We start from the raw sequence: 19,036 nt of genomic DNA, 5'->3' as shown, positions 1-19,036 counted from the left end.
GTAAAGCAGTTGAGGATGCACCAAAGCCTTGGGATTCTGTACCTGCATGGAAAACCTAAAAGAGGCTCCTGGCTCCTGGCTCCAGATTGGCTCGGCTCTGGCCGTTATAGCCTCTTGGGGAGTGAACCATTAGATGGAAGATCTTGCTTTCTGTCTCTCCTCCTCTCTGTATATCTGATTTTCCAATGAAAATAAATAAATCTTTAGAAAAAAAAAACAATACTACTTTCTAAGATTTTGAGAAAATCAGTGACCGGATCACTTCCTTCCTTCTGAAGCAAAAAATTCAATCAAATCTTTTGTTAGAAACACACACACCGTTTGCTCATAACCAATGAAACAAAAATCAGCTGTTACTAAAATACAAGTTTTTAATCTTAGGGTTACTGACCTAAAGCCCAAGTTCCTTTATATGCTGAGTGAAGCAAGTTCCAGAAAAGTGGTGACTTAGTTAAATATCTAATATTCGGGGGAGATGCTGCATAAACAAACCCTGTGGGGACAAGCACTGTGGGATGGCAGGCTAAGCTGCCGCTTAGGATCCCACATCCCCTGTTTCCAGTCCCCATGCTTTGGACTGCTCTTCCTGCTAATGCACTCAATCACAGTGGAAGACAGCCCCCACCCTCGGGTTCCTGCCACCCATCTGGGACAGCCCGACGTGCCTCCTGGCAAAGTCCCAGCTGTCACGGGCGTCTGGAAAGTGATCCAACAGACAAAAAGACCGTTTTCTCTCTATCACCCTGCCTTTCAAATGAGTCTTCATTTCTTCAATAGATCATATGGAAAGCTTTATCAACATAAATCAACAACTTCTCAAATTCTTTTTGTACAACATGAATGTTTTTAGAACAATATTCATTCACTCTGCTAATGTTTAATGAACATCAATAGCATGAAAAGAATCCTCCTGGATAGAGTGCTGATATGAAGATAAGGCACAGCACAGGCCAGTCTCCTTGGAACCAGAAACAGAAAGGCCAGCCACCCAGCATTTGGGAGTTGTGCTTAAAAACACACAGGATGGGGCAGGTGCTGTGAGGCAGCACAGTAAGCCTCTGTTCGCAGGGCCTACAGCTCACATCCCCAGCTACTCTGTGCTTTCAACACTGCTCCCTGTTCATGTGCTTGGGAGGCACCAGGTGACGGCCCAAATGCTGGAGTCCTTGGCACTCAGATGGGAGATCTGGATGGAGTTCCAGGCTCCTGGCTTCAGCACGGCCCAATCCTGAGGTTGCAGGCATTTGGGGAATGAACTAGAGGACAGAAGCAGGTTCCCACTCTTGTTTGCTCTTGCTCTCTCACTCAGTCATTCTGCCTTTCAAATAATTAAACAGGGGCCCAGAGCAGAAGCCTAGCGGCTGAATCCTTGCCTTGCACACACCAAGATCTCAAATGGGCACCAGTTCATGTCCCAGCTGCTTTATTTCCTATCCAGCTCCTTGATTGCAGCCTGGGAAAGCAGTGTAGGATGGCCCAAAGCCTTGGGAATGTGCACCCATGTGGGAGATCTGGAAGAAGCTTCTGGCTCCTGGCTTCGGATCGGCTCAGCTCTGACACTGAGGTCACTTTGGGAGTGAACCAGCAGATGTAAGATCTTTCTATCTCTCCTTCTCTCTGTAAAATCTGACTTTCCAATAAAAACAAATCTTTAAATAAAAATAAATAATCAAATCTTTTAAAATAAATAATAACTGTGTCTTGGAGGGGGAAGGGAGCACGATGCTGGCACCAGCCACTCAGCCTATCACAGCTGGTGACTTAAGGAGCCCGGGAACCAATTACTTTCTGGCAAATCCTCTACTCCGGTTTATGCTGTGCCCTCATTCTAGAAGATTCCCTGCTCTCCTCTGTGTTCCAACTCTGCTTTATACAGCCTCTCTCCAGGCTACTGCCAATAGTATCACATTTCCTCGCTCATCCGTCTCTCCCCCAGGCTGATAACACTTAAAGACCGGAGCCATGCGGTCCCCATCGCTGGCACATACATGGCAGGCCATCAGAACGGAGTAGGTGTCTGAAGACAAATGCAAGCTAATGGCAACAGGAGGGAAGAAGAAAGCAATAATGGAACCACTATCCAGGCTTTTAAAAATGAGTGTTCTATTAACAGGACTTAACCACCGTCAGGAACATCTCAACTGTGCCCATTGACGTTTCCGAGAAAAGAACATTCTCTCGTGCTTCTGGTACTTAGCAGCAGGCACCCGGACAGACTTTACACTGGGAAAGCAAGCCTGCCGACACGTGCCCCTGACGCTTCTCGGGGGCTCGCCTTCCCCATCCCAGTCCCGCCTGCGACCTGCTCGGCTGGAGCCTCTGGATGCCGTCTATGCTTTTCACTTTTCACTGAATGCTTGGATCGTTGTGTTTTTAAAGTTGAGATCTTTGTCCCCAGTGGCAGACATCTGGAACCAGCAAGGGAACACAGCTCCGTGACTTGACACACAGATGAAGTCGGCGTTTCTGGCTGACTTCCTCGGACACAGATAAGGAGTACGGGATGGACACCGGAACATCGCTAATGTGGGAGACGGCAGGGAGCGCAGCTTTAGATTCTCCCCATTTACATGCGGGAAACACTTCTTCACTACGACGGGCAAGCGAGCCAAGCGCGCGGCTTCTCACGACACGCACCGACAGCTGCTCTCCTGTTTCTGACTACCAAGGACTCACTGTGGACAAAACTCAGAGAAGAGTCAGGACCGCAAGGCCCACTGCAGCTCCCTTTTCATCGCTGGCACCTTGTATGACCCGGCCATCTTCTCTCAGGCTCACCGTGAAGTCCCAGCCTCCTGGCCGAGATGCCCTCCCTGACCGCAGCGCCCGGGCGGGCTCACAGTCCTCCTGCACCCAGCCTGCTGGGGGAGGCAGAAGTGACAGTCCCAGCCGTTCTGTCCCTACCACCCTCCGTGGGAGACCACGGTTGTGTTCCCGACTCTTCTTCCCAACTCCCGCCCCAGTCTCAGCAAACACCTGGGAAGCAAACTGGCATATGGGAAGTCACTTGCTCTTCCTCACACTTTTTTTAAAAAAATTCTCAAATTTCATTCATTCCTTTTCTCTTGATCCAGAATTCACATAATCACTATGCTTAAAAGAACATCGCTTCTGAACCTGGCACACTTCACACCTATGGCTGTTCTTTTAAAAAGCAGGGGGCTGGCACCCAGCGAACGTGTCTGGACGGAATAAAAGTGCAGTGAAGGTTCCCCAGGGAGTATGACTTACATTTGACAATCACGTCTGCAGTCCATCCAGCAACAGAAAGGACTGTGTATGACACTGTGCTTCTCCTCGCTGGAAATGGGGGAGAGCAGCAGGTCTCACTGGGGGACCACTCAGCAGGCCAGGCAGGAGGGATGAAGAGCCGCAGGCCCGGCAGCCGGCTTCCTTCCTCCTCCAAGCCTCCGGGGGGCGCACACTGCCACCTGCTGGCTGCATCTCAACAGCAACTTTCATTCCACCGATCGTAACTACAATGCGATCCCTTTAACCAAGATACTTTTAGTCTAAAAGTCAGGCCAACAGCTATATTCACTACTTTTAGACCAGCCTTTTCCAAACACTGTCCCTCCTGTGAAAGGAGTGCATAATCTTTTTTCCACCAAGACTCTGTCAATCAGCCAGGCAGCACACAGACACGTGACTTCTGGGAGTGTGCAGGGTCAGAGTTCACAGTGACCTTCACTGCCAACTCATCCTAGGAACAGTCCCCGCCACACACACACAGTGTTGTCATCATGCTAATCTGGCTTTGTCCAGGGTCACATACTTCCCACTGACCTCCAAGAGAGATTTCCAGAGGAAAGGAAAAGGACAAGCGTGACAGAGGGCCAGGCGCAGTGGCCTAGCAGCGAGATCCCACATGGGCGCCAGTTCTAATCCCAACAGCCCCACTTCCCATCCAGCTCCCTGCTTGTGTGGCCTGGGAAAGCAGTCGAGGACAGCCCAAAGCCTTGGGACCCTGCATCTGTGTGGAAGACCTGGAAAAGGCTCCTGGCTCCTGGCTTCAAAGTGGCTCAGCTCCAGCCGTTGCGGTCACTTGGGAAGTGAATCACTGGAAGGAAGATCTTTTTTTTTTTTAATTTTATATTGGAAAGGTAGATATACAGAAAGAAGGAGATTCAGAAAGAAAGATCTTCCACCTGCTGGTTCATTTCCCAAGTAGCTGCAACAGCCGGAACTGAGCCCATCTGAAGCCAGGGGCCAGGAGTTTCTTTCAGGTCTCCCACCCAGTTGTAAGGTCCCTAGAATTTGGGCATTCTCTGTTGCTATTCCAGGCCACAAGCAGGGAGCTGGATGGGAAGTGGAACAGCCGGAATACGAACTGCATATGGGATCCCAGCAGATGCAAGGAGAGGATTTAGCCACTGGGTTATCAGGCCAGGCCCCTGGCTGCTCCACTTTCAGTCCACCTTCCTGCTTATGTCCTGGGAAAACAGTAGAGGACAAGTATAAATAAAATTTTTTAAATATACAATTTGGGACCGAAATGGTGGCATATTGGGTACAACTGCCACCTGCAGCTTGTTTCAGCCTCCCATAAGGACACTGGTTCGAGTCCCAACTGCTCCACTTCCAAGGCAGCTCCCTCCTAATTGACCTGGGAAAAGCAGCAGAGAATGAGTCCAGGGCTTGGGCCTTGCACCCATGTGGGAGACCCAGAAGAAGCTCCAGGTTCTTGGCTTTGGATTGGCTCAGCTCCAGCCACTGCAGCCACTTGGGTAGAGAACCAGCAGATGGAAGATCTTTCTGTCTGTTCTTCTCTCTGTAAAATCTGACTTTCCAATAAAAATAAATTTTAAAAAAAGAACTTCTCTATCTCTGAATCAAATAAAAAATAATAATTTCAAAAAGAAAAATGTGATTAGAATATTTATACTGTTATATCAGCTTTTTAATCTAGCAGTAGATAACAGACACTAATGTAAAAAATATATTTGACAGCCACACACAGTTATTCAGTGCAGAGATTTCCATAGACATCAGCATTCTTAATGTCTGCCTACCATTTCAGCATCATGGTACTTTTGAAACGCTCATTGGTTTTTAACTATGGAAGTACCACGCATGTGTAGTACACTGCCCAGTGGCTTCCTGTGGGCAGGACAGACCCTCGGCAGCCGCCTCAGCCTGAAGTAGCTGCAGAGTTGAGACACCCTGTGTGCCTGGGCAATCCACCTGCTCTGAGAGGCTGAAAGCAGGCCTTCCTTTGTGCACAGCTGCAAACTGGTAACACTGCTTCTGAGGGGCACATCTGGGGCACTGGATTGTTGAATCCGTGTTGTCCTTTAAAATCATGCTCTAAGAGGGCTGCAGCAACCCAAACACCATCAACTTCTCCTCCAACACTCCATCCCAGCATGCTGTCCCTCTTCCTAAAAAAATCTGTGCATCGAGCCTGGCTCTGTAGCCTAGCGTCTGGGGTCCTTGCCTTGCATGTGCCAGGATCCTATATGGGTGCCATTTCATATCCCAGAGGCCACACTTCCCATCCAGCTTCCCTGCTTGTGGCCTGGGAAGGCAGCTGAGAACACCCAAGACCTTGGGACCCTGCACTACATGGGAGACCCAGAAGAGGCTCCTCACACCTGGCTTCGGATCGGCCCAGCTCTGGCCATTGCACCCGCTTGCAGAGTGGGCCAGCACATGGAAGATCTTCCGCGCTGTCTCTATTCCTTTCTATATCTGACTTTCCAATTAAAAATAAATAAAACAAATCTTTAAATACATATATATGTGTTTGTGTGTATATGTATGTGTGTTTATATATACACACGCATCTGCTCAGTGAAGACTGGCATCCGTGATTCTGTTTTTCAAATAAATAAATATACAAAATAACGTATCAAACAAAAATCTGTGAATTCCAAAGGCAAGAAGGACCTTCTTGGAGCAAGTGAGGAGTGCTTACTGACAGACACTGTTTCTTTGAAAAACGACAAGAATGTTTAAAATGAATTTGTGATGATAGCTGTTAAAACATTCCACAGAAGAAAATCATCTCTCGATTAATGAAACTCCCTGTTGTCAACTTGCCTACACTAAGTGCTGCCTTAACATGCACTTCAAATGCTATTTTTTTTAAAGATTTATTTAGTTTTATTGGAAAGGTGAATATACAGAGAGGAGAGACAGAAGGAAGATCTTCCGTCCGATGATTCACTTCCCAAGTGAGCTCAACGGCCGATGCTATGCCGATCCGAAGCCAGGAGCCTCTTCCAGGTCTCCCACGCGGGTGCAGGGTCCCAAAGCTTTGGGCCGTCCTGGACTGCTTTCCCAGGCCACAGGCAGGGAGCTGGAAGGGAAGCGGGGCTGCCAGGATTAGAACCAGCGCCCATATGGGATCCCGGGTGCAAGGCGAGGACCTTAACCATTGCGCCATCGAGCCAGGCCCTCAAATGCTATTCTTAAGGCAAAAAGCTAACTTCTATCACACTACGAAGATTAACAAAAATAAACTTGAGGACAGCTGGGAAAATCAACATACTACCATTCGATGATAGAAGAAAATTATGACAAATTATACTAGATGTGGTAACAGTCCTGTGGTTACGGTGGAAATTTTTTTAGGAGTTGTACGTTGAAATATCTATGAGGTAAGTGTTATGATGCCTACAACTTACTGCCAACTACTTCAGTAAAACATACATACACATAAGGTAGGCAGAGAGTGAAAAATATTAACCACCAATTATAGACAGTGTGTGCTAGCTAAGCCAGTTCCTAATTACATACTTGCATGTTTAAATTGAAGAGAGAAGCTACATGGCTAAAAAGTTTATTCGGGATCTTCATTTTCCCCTGAAAATATATTAACATTAACCTGGTGACATAAAATTGTGTTGCAGAAATCTTGTCTAACAATCTTCTAGCTATTGCAGCAATTACCACAAGGTGTCACTCCTTCCACATTCTAAACTTTTTGAGAAACTGAAAAATGCAATGAACTTTCAAACTAATCTGAACATTTTCCAGATTTCTTCATTTAACTAGAGGAGCCCTACCAGCTCAAAACGCAAACTAGACCTGAGCAGTATGATAAAAGATTTTCAAACACAAGTTGTGACAGTTCATGTCCAAAAGACAATCCCAAGGGGAGCTCCTTCTGCACAAAGAGGCCTCAGAACTTCCAGAAAGCCCTACAGTCAACGCTCAGAAGCTGAACCAGCTAACGAGAGCTTAGAGTCGCCACGAGACATACTTGAGGGCTGTGGCAGTGACCCACTCTCCGCTGTCCATCATTCACACATCCATGTCACACATGGGTCTGGCCTAACGCTGGACCTGCCAGTCATTTCACTATGAAAAGGAACAATAAACTGGTGGATCCCAGGAGAGCTACAGCCTGAACCACAAGTCCACAAAGCTGCAATTCACAAGTCAAAAACATTACCCTCACTCTCCTTTTCCAGCTCACCCGAGCAATATCAAAACATTGCACCTTCAAACTCTGCTAGAGAAATCCAGATTGGAAGAAAACGTACTTTAATTTTTGAATGTACTATTTGGCAATAATTTCAAATTTAGAAAAACCGTGCAGAATAGGACAGGGAAACACCAGCACCAGATCTGCCTGTTGCCGAGTGTAGCCACCAGCTTCAACAGCTGCTATCTCACCCCATCGAGCTCTCTCTAAATTTTCTGGGAACCATTCGAGGGTATGCATCATGGGTGTTTACTCCTCAGACACTGAACGTCGTGAGTCCCTGAGAACAGGGATATTCTCTTCCATGACTACAGTAGTCAATTTGACGTAAATTCATGACTGACTGCACCTTTACCTCACCCACCATCCACATCTCCAGGCTGTCATCCTGCCCTGACACCAGCCCTCACACAACTAGACTCACCCAGGCGCTTAACTGGATGTGCCTGCATCGGGGACACGGGCGCAGCCACTGTCTTCTTTGACACTGGTATTTCTGAGGACCACGCCACCCGCCCCCTCCGCAGTGGAACATTCCTCACTGGGCTGTCGAAATGTTTCTCTGTGACTAACTGGAACCGTGTGTCCCGGTCCGACTGCAGCCCAGCCAGCGTCGTGTTCCGTTCCTGTGTGGCTCCGTCACTCACCCAGGACAAGTCCTACCCAGTTTTTCCACTGTGTAATTCCCGGCTATTTTTTCTGCACGCCCCGTCTCCTCACTTGCCCGTGATAAATGTCTATGGGAAGACATTTGAAGGTCACGCAACTACCCTGTTCTTCGTGAAAATTTCTACAAAGAAAAGCTTTATATTCTTCTTACAACTTGTTATCTGAGCCATCGCGGCAGTCTCCCAGACTCCGTGTGAGCCGGAAGACGGGGGCAGAAGCAGAGCCAGGCTGAGGCCAGGCACTCTGCGGCGGGACACGGCACCTTACCCACGAGGCCCAAGGTCTGCAAGCCAGCTGTGCTACTGCAGATGTTGGACTGCTGTGCCCACCACAACTGCTAACCTGTACTGCATCCCGGATGGCAAGCCAGGCCCGCACACCAACCAGCACAGGAGAACAGGAGTGAAAAAGTTCCCCCATTGCTTACTCTCTAAATCAGAAATAATAAGGTTGTCATGCAGCTTCACAGCCCGATGTTGTTCCACTTCATCTTCAAGTTCAAAGATGGTCTCCTTCATGTCACTTCTTTCTGTCTCCTTTTCTTCCAGCTCTGATCTCAGCTTTTCCAGTGTCATGTTTAAATCTTCAATTTGTTTCTTAGCTTCTTCTTGGAAGGCTCGATACTCATCTTCTACCTATGGAAAACAAATGGTGCAGATTTAGAAAAGCAGAGTTGTTCTGAAGTAAGTTCCAGAATTGAAAAACACCCTGTTTCAAACAGAACCTAAGGGTGAGTTGCGATGCGTGAACTAAAACAACCTGTGTAGTATCAGTGAAAAAGCATTTTAAAAGCACTCTAAGGACCCAGTGCTGAAGCCTACTGGCTAACGTCCTTGCCTTGTACATGCCAGATAATATATGGATGCCAGTTCTAACCCTGGCAGCTCTGCTTCCCATCCAGCTCCCTGCTTGTGGCCTGGGAAAACAGTTAAGGACGACCCAAAGCCTTGGGACCCTGCACCCGCGTGGGAGACCTGGAAGAAGCTCCTGGCTCCTGGCTTCAGATCGGTGCAGCATCAACTGTTGAGGCCACTTAGGGAGTAAATCAACCAACAGAAGATCTTTCTCTCTCTCTTTTCTCCTCTCTGTATATCTGACTTTCCAATAAAAACAAATAAAATTTTTAAATTAAAAAAAAAAGACTCAGGGACCAGAGTTGTGGCACAGCAAGTAAAGCCGCCACTGTGATGCCACCATCCCACATGGGCTCTGGCTTCAGTTCCAGCTGCTCTACTTCCAATCCAGCTCCCTGCCAATAACATAAAATCTTCTTTAATGTGTTTAAGTATAAACTGGTGCATATACTAATTTCATCAGCAACATATCACTGAACTCACCTAGATGCTATATGAGGACATTTTGGGGGAAATTCTGCCTTCTCCAAAGTTTAGAATGAAGGTATGTATTTGATTAAAGATTCATGTGCTTTTTACAAAGTGGGCGTCCTGTAACAGCTTCAGTGTGGAATTGAAAACAGAAAGCAGGGCCAGGTACAACATCCTAGTGGCTAAATCTTGGCCTTGCATGTGCCAGAATACCTTGTTGGTGCCGGTTCACATCCTGGCTGCTCCACTTCCCTTTCAGCTTCCTGCTTGTGGCCTGGCAAAGCAATGGGACCCTGCTCCACATGGGAGACCCGGAAGAAGCGTCTGGCTCCTGGTTTTGGATTGGTTCAGCTCCAACTTTTGTGGCCACTTAGAGAGTGAACCAGTGGATGGAAGATCTTTCTTTCTGTCTCCCCTATCTCTGCCTTTAAATAAAAAAAAAACGAATAAATAAAAGGAAAATGCTCTGGAGCGATGTCTTTGCTAATGTACAGCTGTTCACATGGACCTCAACTCAGATGCTCACATCTTCTTCTAATAGTATCTCTAAAAAGGAAAAGTAATCACTAAAAAGGAAAAAAAAAGCTAAATAATTAAAGTTTTCCACCAGTGACATGCTAAAAATTCTTACTTTACAAGAGCAGTGCATAAAGATTTTTAAAAATAAACAGAATGGGGCCCGGTGCGGTGGCAAAAGTGGTTAAGGTCCTCGCCCTGCACGCCCAGGATCCCATATGGGCGCCAGTTCTATCCCGGCAGCCCCGCTTCCCATCCAGCTCCCTGCCTGTGGCCTGGGAAAGCACTCGAGGACGACCCAAAGCTTTGGGACCCTGCACCCGCGTGGGAGACCTGGAAGAGGCTCCTGGCTTCAGATTGGCATAGCATCGGCCATTGCGCTCACTTGGGGAGTGAATCATCGGACGGAAGATCTTCCTCTCTGTCTCTCCTCTCTGTATATCCGCCTTTCCAAAAAATAATAATAAAAACAAATCTTTTTAAAAAAATAAATAAATAAAAAATAAACAGAATGGGGCCTGGCACGATGGCGCAGTGGTTAAGGTCCTCGCCTTGCACGCCCGGGATCCCATATGGGCGCCGGTTCTAATCCCAACAGCCCCACTTCCCATCCAGCTCCCTGCCTGTGACCTGGGAAAGCAGTCGAAGACAGCCCAAGGCTTTGGGACCCTGCACCCGTGTGGGAGACCTGGAAGAGGCTCCAGGCTTCGGATTGGTTCAGCTCTGGCCGTTGTGGCCTCCTGGGGAGTGAATCATCGGACAGAAGATCTTCCTCTCTGTCTCTCCTCTCTGTATATCTGCCTTTCCAATAAAAATAAAATAAGTCTTTAAAACAAATACAAAAAATAAACAGAATGTTAGGATTATAACCCATGTAAAAAAAAAAAAAGCCATTTCAAGGGCAGCGCCAGGGGACCCCGAGCATGTGCCATCACTGTCTCGCTGCACACCTGCCAAACAGGGGGGTTGGGGGAACAGCCTGAAGGTCACTGCCAGCAATAAATGGCAGACTTGAAGGAGCAGAAGACTCGGGAGTCAAGAATATTTTAAATTCACAAAACTCTCTGGAAAAGTGCAACCACAGCAGGGTAAGTGGGAGCAGGAACTGCTGTTCCTGCAGACTGGAACACTGATCCCCTGTCTACACCAACGTGCAGAAAAGCTGAGGATGTAAAACTGTACGCTGGCTCCGTGGGCAGGCCTGGAAAGAGGACGCAGTCTCATTCTGGCAGTAGTTTGTAAATCCAGCCCCATCCCCTCACTGGCAGGGAAAGAACGGAAGACAAGACAGTGAAAGTGACATCAGAATCCTCTTCAGTCTATTCCAATAAAGAAAATGATTCCTGGGGCTGATGCTGTGGCCTAAAGGATTAAAACACCACCTGCAAAGGCAGCAGCCCATCAGGCCGCTGGTTCGAGTCCCAGTTACTCCACTTCGGACCCAAGTCTCTGACAACGTATCTGAGGAAGCAGCAGAGGATGGCCCAGGTAGCTGGATTCATGTTTCCTCAGGGGGGTTTAGAAGGAGCTCCTGGCTCCTGGCTTTGCCCTGGCCTAGCCCCAGCTGTTGCAGGCACCTGCGGAATGAACCAGTGGATGGAAGATATTTCTGTCTCCCCCCACCTTCTAGGATTCTGCCTTTCAAATAAACAAACTAAAGACTGGAGGGGGAGGGGAGAGGAAACGCTTCTCAAGCTTTAACAAGTATCAGGGCACATACAAGGTAATGGCACAGGGACCCCGTGGCCCAACTCTGAGCACAGCTGCTGCGGCACACTGGCCCGGACCACTTCCATCTGTGAAACTACCTTGGCGATGGTGTCCTGCAGGCGATTGGCCTCGTTGCGGGTGTGGGCCAGATCTTCCTGCAGGCTGCTCGCCAGAGTCTCTGCTTTTTCCTTGTCCAGCCTCACGCTCTCCAGCAGATCCTGAATGTCAGTCTTGTCTCCGGAGTTATGGATGGAATACAGCTCCGCCACCTTCTGCTTTTCGTTCTCCAGCTGGGCCTTCAGGCGGTTCACCTCAATCTGGTCGCTGGCCACCGTGGCTTTGTACTCCTCCAGGGTGGCTGCCAGGGCCGCCTTGCCCTTCTGCTCGGACTCGATGATGCGCTCCATGTGGTGGCTGCGCTCCTTGAGCGCACCTATCATCTCCTGGGCCTCCTTGTTGTCCTGCTCCGCCATTTTCAAGGTGTTGCTTAAATGCTGCTGGACGCCAAGCAGCTGCTCCCGCTCGAAGCGGGCATTCTCTGCCAGGTCCATGTAGCGTTGCTCAAGCTCCATGTAGCGCCCGCTTTTCACGTCCTCGTCTATGACGTAGGAGATGTGATGCTCATCGAGAAGGGAGCGGAAGTACTCGATCTGGCGGCCAAAGTGCTCCAGCTTGTCGCTTTGCTGGCACAGGGACTCCATCAGGATGACCTTCTCTTCCCCGAGCCTCTCGTTCTCGCTGTTCAGCTCCTGGGTGATCTGCTGCAGGTCAGCCAGCTCCTGCAGCGTGGCCTGCAGCTCCTCACTCGTGCTGTGCTGGTTCTCCTCCATCTGGTGGATGCGCTCCGTCAAGCAGGCCACGGACACCTCGCTGGCATTGCCGCTGCTCCCCTTGCGAGAGCGCTCCATGCTGGGGAGGCCCTCCGACTCCGAGGACGACGGGGCATCTAGTGCGTCATCACTCGACGTGAGCGGCTGGTAGACCTCGCTGCACTCGCTGTCCAGGTTGTCCAGGGAGTTGCTGTGCTGGTGGTCCATGAGCGTGTTTTCATCCTGACTCAGAAGGTCCTCCACTGATCCGGGGGCAGAGCCTTCCACTGAGGAGGTCAAGGTCCCCCCGCCATCACTCTGGCTGCCCGCAGCAATCTCGGGGCTCAGGGACTGGTAACTGAACAACTTCTCTGAATGGTCCATGCGCTGCTCAAGGGAAAAGCCCAACGCGTTCAGCCTGTCCTTCAGCATTCGGTTTTCATTTTTCAGCTGGTTGAGCTCCTCACGAATGGCAGCGTTTTGTTCCTGCAACTGCAGCAAGGTGGACTCCACATCAGTGGATGGGTGAGTGACGACGGTCTCCTTCTCTGTTGATTTTTCATCACCCTCGCCATGGTCGTCCTGGATACCCAGCTGTGCGCGCATGTCGCGGAGTTCATTTCTCAGATGCAGAATCTCCACATCTTTGGTCTTGGCCAACGTGAGGAGATCCTTGACTTTGGCTTCCAGGGCGGCTTTGTCGCTGATCTGATTGTCCGACTTGGACTTGCTCATGCGCACGTCGCATTCCGCAGTGGTGCGGCTGCGGGAGCGTTTGCCCAGCACCGCCTCGGGAGCCCCCTGACCTGCCGACGGCAGCTTCTTGCTCTGGCTGAGGCGGGTGCGTTCCCGTAACCTCTCTCTGGCAGAACCGGATTCCTTAGTTCCTGTCGAAGTGCTCCGCTTGGTTGAAGAACTCGTGCCTATGTATATAAAGGGAAGAAATTAATGGAGGAATGTCAGCAAGAGAAAGACCTCCAGTTCATGCCCCACGTCTCAGGAGGTGAAATCTAGGGAATAAATTTCACAGGACTTCATGGGAATCCTGCCTGAAGGACCTATTTTCTTTAAATCTCTTGTTCATCAGAAGCAGATCATTCATTTTCTTAATTACCAATAAAAAAGAAATATACCCAAATATAGACCTGAAGACAGTACAGCATTATGGAATATGGATTACATCTCAATAGAGCTGCTCTACAATAAAAAGATATTCACATTAACTTGAGTCCAAAAGCAGGGTGCTAGGCCAATTAGCCAGGGTAGGCTGGACAAAAACGAGGTGAGGACTGGCCAGCCAGGAAACTGACTGCAGAGACAAATGGCAAAGGGGTCCAAAGCTGACTGAGAAGGGAAAAGTGGCTTCAGAACAAACCAAAAATCTAAGGGGCCCTCAAGAAACACAAGAATCTGTGACCCTGGAAAAGGCCTGAGAGTTTCCATGCATGCCACAAAGACAGCTGCCCCAACAGGAACTGCAAACCTAGCTAACAATCCCCAGCATTCACTGCACGCACTCACACTGGCCCTCTCACATGCTAACAAGGAAAAGCCTCACTGAACTCCCAACGACCATGGTATCAGCATCCCACTGGCCAAAGAGGGCCAGACAGCTCACCAACATGCCACAAGTCATAAGTAGACCAAACAAGACTGAAACCCAGGGCCCGGCGTGATAGCATAATGGTTAAGGTCCTCGCTTTGAATGCACCCCAGGATCCCATATGGTCACCAGTTCTAGTCCCAGCAGCTCCACTTCCCATCCAGCTCCCTGCTTGTGACCTGGGAAAGCAGTCAAGGACGGCCCAAAGCCTTGGAACCCTGCACCTGCGTGGGAGACCCAGAAAGAAGTTTCTGGCTCCTGCCTTCAGATCAGCGCAGCGCCGGACATTGCAGCCACTTGGGGAGTGAATCATCAGATGGAGGATCTTCCTCTCTGTCTCTCCTCCTCTCTGTCCATCTGTCTTTCCAATAAAAATAAATAAATCTTAAAAAAAAAAAAGACTGAAACCCATATAGTCCAGTTCAGGAATCTGTACCTTACCCATCTGACACCATTTCTCTGAATGTCAAAAAACAGTGACACATAATGCTAACGCATGAACCGTGCCTGCATGACCCACAGTCTTGCTTAAATGCTTAAATCTTGGAGCCAATGTTGTGGAGCAGCAAATTAAGCCACCACCCTACAACACCAACAACCCATATGAGCTCCAGTTCAAATCTGGCAGCTCTGCTTCTCACCCAGCTCTCTGGTAGTGTGCCTTGCAAGGCAACAGAGACAGTGTGAGGAACCGAATCCCTGCCACCCACACTGGACACCCCGACAGAGTACACATTCTGACCCAGCCTTGGCCACTGTGGCCATTTAGGGAGTGAACCTACACCTGGAGAATCTCTCTCGTTGTTTTGCAAATAAATACATCTTTAAAAAAAGGGTGGGAGCAAGGTTGACATTGTGGATTAGTGTTTTAAGCCAGTACCTACAATGTCAACATCCCATATGAGCACCAGTTCAAGTCCTAACTGCTCCATTTCTAATCCAGCTCCCTGCTAATGAGCCTGGGAAAGCAGCAAAAAATGGCCCAAAAGTGTTAGGACCCCTGAAACCACACAGGAAACCTGTCGGCGTTCCTGGCTTGCTTCTGGCTCTACCTGGCCCAGCAATGGGCTGCTGCAGTCATCTGGGGAGCAAACCAGAGGATGGAAGATCTCTCTATGTATCCCCCTGTCTATGTGTATCTGTTCAAACAAATAAATATAAAGAATGGAGAAGGGGAAAGAAATTGGTAACAGAAGTCAGACAGAAGCTATAGGATTAGGGGAAACAAACAAACAAAAAAAAAATGGAGGTCAGAAGAGGAAAAGATGGTACAACTTCCCTTCTCCCAACTTTAAACCCTTTCCCATCTCTACCATCATCCACAACTGAACGAAAAGCCAGTCCGTGAGTCTTGTGAATCTCTCAACAGCGAAAGGATAGGAGAGACAATGAGGGAAAAAATTAACAATGCTCCAGCTGAGCCAAGAGGTTTAAAAAAAAAAAAAAAGCAAAGGGAGAAACACACACACACACACGCCAACACTGTGGTACAGAGGGCCAGGTTACCACAGGCCACACCAGCATCTCGTGAGTCCGTTCCAGTCCTGCTCCACTGTTATTCGAGCTCGCTGCTAACGCACGTGGGAAAGCAACGGGAGCTGAACAAGTGCTCGGGCTCCCGCCCCACACAGGACACAGTGCAGCCCACGGCAGTCTCCTGAATTCTTAGCTCATGTGCTCTGGCTTTCCTCCTCTCCCTCAGGCTGCTGGATTTCATCACACCAACACACTGCCTGGTATCTCAGATTATTCTATTTCTTCATCACAATAATACACCCCCCTAAGGGGAAGTTAAAAAATTACTTTATCCATTTGAAAGTCAGAGTTATAAAATGAGGGAGAAGGAGCTAGAATTGTAGTGTAATGGATTAAGGAGCATCCCGCACCTCCGGCATCCCATGTTGGTGTCAGCTGAAGTCCCGGCTGCTCCACTTCTGACCCAGCTCCCTCCGAATGTCCCTGTGAAAGCAATGTGAGATGGCCCAAGTTCTCAGACCTCAGTACCCACACGGGAGACCCAGAGGCTCCTGGCTCCGGTCTGACTGAGCTCCGGCTCTTGAGGCCATTTGGGGAGTGAACCAGGATGGAAGATCTATCTCTGTAACTCTGCCTTTCAAACAAATAAATCTTTTTAAGAGATAAAGATAAGTGACTGAGACAGAGTGGGCTGTGGGGGACTGGACTGGAAGTGGAGCAGCCAGATCTCAACTCTGCGGTCCAACACAGACAATGTGATGCCAGCATCACGGACGACGCGATGCCATTGCACCACAACACCAGCACTCTCGCACTACAGCTTAAGGACCTGGTAAAAAATGGGACTCAAGTAACCATTTACAGAGCAGATGAACACATGGCCTTTGGCAAGACACTTGAGGTTCCTAAATGCCGCCTTCTCATCTCTACGGTGATAACAGCAGTCTTTACCTCACGGAGCAGGAGTGAGGATAAAGAGATGATGCCAGCAAAAAGCAAGGCTTCAATTTAGACTCTGGCTAATCACACACCACCCCTTCTTTTCCTCTATAACTCTGCCTTAAATAAGTAAAACACAAAAGTGGTGAAAATAAATAAGTAAATCTACAGATAAATCAATACACAAAAACTGGGCATACAAAGAAATGTATGAAATTGTTTCCAAAGCTGCAAACTAGGAAACGGAAAGCTTAGTAAGAGATATAGTGGTGGGTGGGTGACTTAAAACAAAACAAAACAAGACAATTCAGTGGTGATGCAAGGGAACCTCAGAGCGTTCGACGTAAGGTGGGAATTTAGGGGACAGATCAGGACGCCCATCACTCGCACCAGAGTGTCTAAGTTCCCCATGGGGCTAAATTCTGGAATATAGACAGTGAGGAGGGCTCAGTGATATGGGACACTTGGGCTGAATCCCCAACTCCCAGCCTCCATCCCAACCCAGATCAGCCAAGCCAGGGCCGGAACTCAAAGACTGAACCAGCAGACTGTTCAATCTGTCTCTCTCTCCCTCCCTTTTCCTCTCTTTCTCTCTCTCCCCCCTCCCTCCCAAATAAAACTTAAACAAACAAACAAAAAGCACAGTTCCCAGGAACCTTCTAAAACCTCCTCCTACATCAACTTCAATAAACACAGATCCAAACAAAACCAGTAAAACCTGCATTATTAGACTGGCTGAAAATAGATATTTATTGAATAATTAGTATTTAAACACTACTAATCATTATAAGAAATGGCAATGGTATTTTAATTATGTGGGGTTTTTTTTTTTAATCCTTTGATTTCTTTCAAAGCCGGAATTGCAGAAAGAAACAGGTGTCTTTCACTGGCTGGCTCTTGGCCAGGAGCCAGCAGCTTTTCCCAGGTCTCCCTCATGGGTTCGGGTGCCTAAGCTCTCCGGTGACCCTTCACTGCACTCCTAGATGCACTAGCAGGGAGCTGGCTCAGAAGTGGGCAAGCCAGAACCCAAACCAGCAGCCATATGGGATGCCGGCAGCACAGGCGATGAATTAACCCAATATACCTCAACACTCGCCCTGTAATTATACTTTTAAAAGATCCCTTATCTTAGGCAGTGCTGTAGCACAGTGAGTTAAGACTCTACTTGGGATGTCCACATCCTATTAGGTCTCTGCCACCCCCACAGAAGACCCAGATGGAATGTCAGATTTCGGTTTTAGCCTGGCCCAGCCCTGGCTGTCGCACCCATTCGGGGAATGAACCATTAGATGGAAGAACTCGTGCTTTCTTTCTCTCCTCTCTGTTACTCTACCTTTCAAACAAACAGATATTTTAATAAAAGAACACTTACCTTTCAAAAACAATAAAAAACTTTAATGGAAAAAAATACAGAATTATAGAATTCTGGAATTTGATTCAAAGTAACTATAGGAAAGGTGGGCATTAAAGATGTGAGACCTTGGAACAATTATGATAGTCTAGTGACTTGCATCCCCTGAGATTCCATATGAGTGGGATCCCAGTTCATGTCCTGCTGCTCCACTTCCCATCCAGCTCCCTGCTTGTGGCCTGGGAAAGCAGTCGAGGATGTTCCAAAGCCTTGGGACCCCACACCTGCAGGAAGAAACTCCTGGCTCCTGGCTTCAGATCACCTCAGCTCCAGCCATTGCAATCAATCATCTGGGAAGTGAATCAGAGGATGGAAGATCTTTCTCTTTGTCTCTCCTATCTGTGTATTTGCCTTTCCGATAAAAATAAATCTTAAAAAGAAAAAAGATGTGGGCCCTGGGCCCGCACCATGGAACAGCACCCCAAAACCAACACACTCCACCCAAATGAAAAGTGGTGATGTCTGACCGTACCTGAGCTGCTCTTGGACTTGGTCTCCACGGTGGTCATGGCCGGGACGGACACTGGGGCTGCTGCAGAGGGACAGGTGCTCTTTTTTCCTTTGACACCATTAGTCACAGTTATCCCACCAGTCATCCCAGCTAAAAGGTCATCATTGCTCTTGGTCTAGGAGCCACAGGAAAAAAAGGGAGAGAGGAAGAAAGACCAAAAATTAAACAATATCCTGAGACTAAACAAAGTTGTTGAAATCTAAAATTCTGCAAAGAGTTTCTGAAGGCAGGCAATACGTCCCAGGATGTGACAAAAACCATCTATGTACAGGTTTATAAAGATGCACACACTTCTTTTGAAAATACTTAATCTCCATGTAGTCAGACTAGGGGCACCTGTCGCTGTGCCACTCCCACCGCAGGCACTGAGGGACAGGAAAAGGCATCATCCTTGCCCCAGGACGTGATTCACACACGGGGACTCGCTGGGTGGGACTACACAGGCCGACTACACAGAAGGCCCCAGAAAGCACCATCCTGCTCTAGAGAAATTTTATTGACAGTAAAACATTCTTCATGACACTACAGTGAACCAATGATGAACCCAATATCTAAGTTTGTTATTTTATTTTTAAGGACTGGTGACATAGTAATTAAAAAAAAAAAACCTAGAGACATAATACTAAAGTTAATAG

The 19,036-nt window shown here is 48.2% G+C and overlaps 1 protein-coding gene across 2 annotated transcripts in view; it reads right to left on the bottom strand.

Annotated features, from left to right (window-relative positions):
• Window positions 1-19,036, bottom strand: part of SPECC1L (sperm antigen with calponin homology and coiled-coil domains 1 like) — an 89,902-nt gene that overhangs the window by 61,775 nt on the left and 9,091 nt on the right. For both annotated transcript variants that reach the window (XM_041003610.1, XM_041003609.1), the window contains exons 2-4: window positions 18,363-18,516; window positions 11,751-13,384; window positions 8,529-8,736 (exon numbers count right to left, since the gene is read on the bottom strand). In XM_041003610.1, the coding sequence (XP_040859544.1) occupies window positions 8,529-8,736; window positions 11,751-13,384; window positions 18,363-18,516 (1,996 nt within the window). The remainder of the gene's footprint in view (window positions 1-8,528; window positions 8,737-11,750; window positions 13,385-18,362; window positions 18,517-19,036) is intronic.

This window comes from Ochotona curzoniae, unplaced genomic scaffold (assembly GCF_017591425.1).
Source record: "Ochotona curzoniae isolate NIBS_2020 unplaced genomic scaffold, NIBS_Ocur_1.0 scaffold_274, whole genome shotgun sequence".
NCBI lineage: Eukaryota > Metazoa > Chordata > Mammalia > Lagomorpha > Ochotonidae > Ochotona > Ochotona curzoniae.
This window is presented reverse-complemented; position numbering and strand designations above follow the sequence as displayed.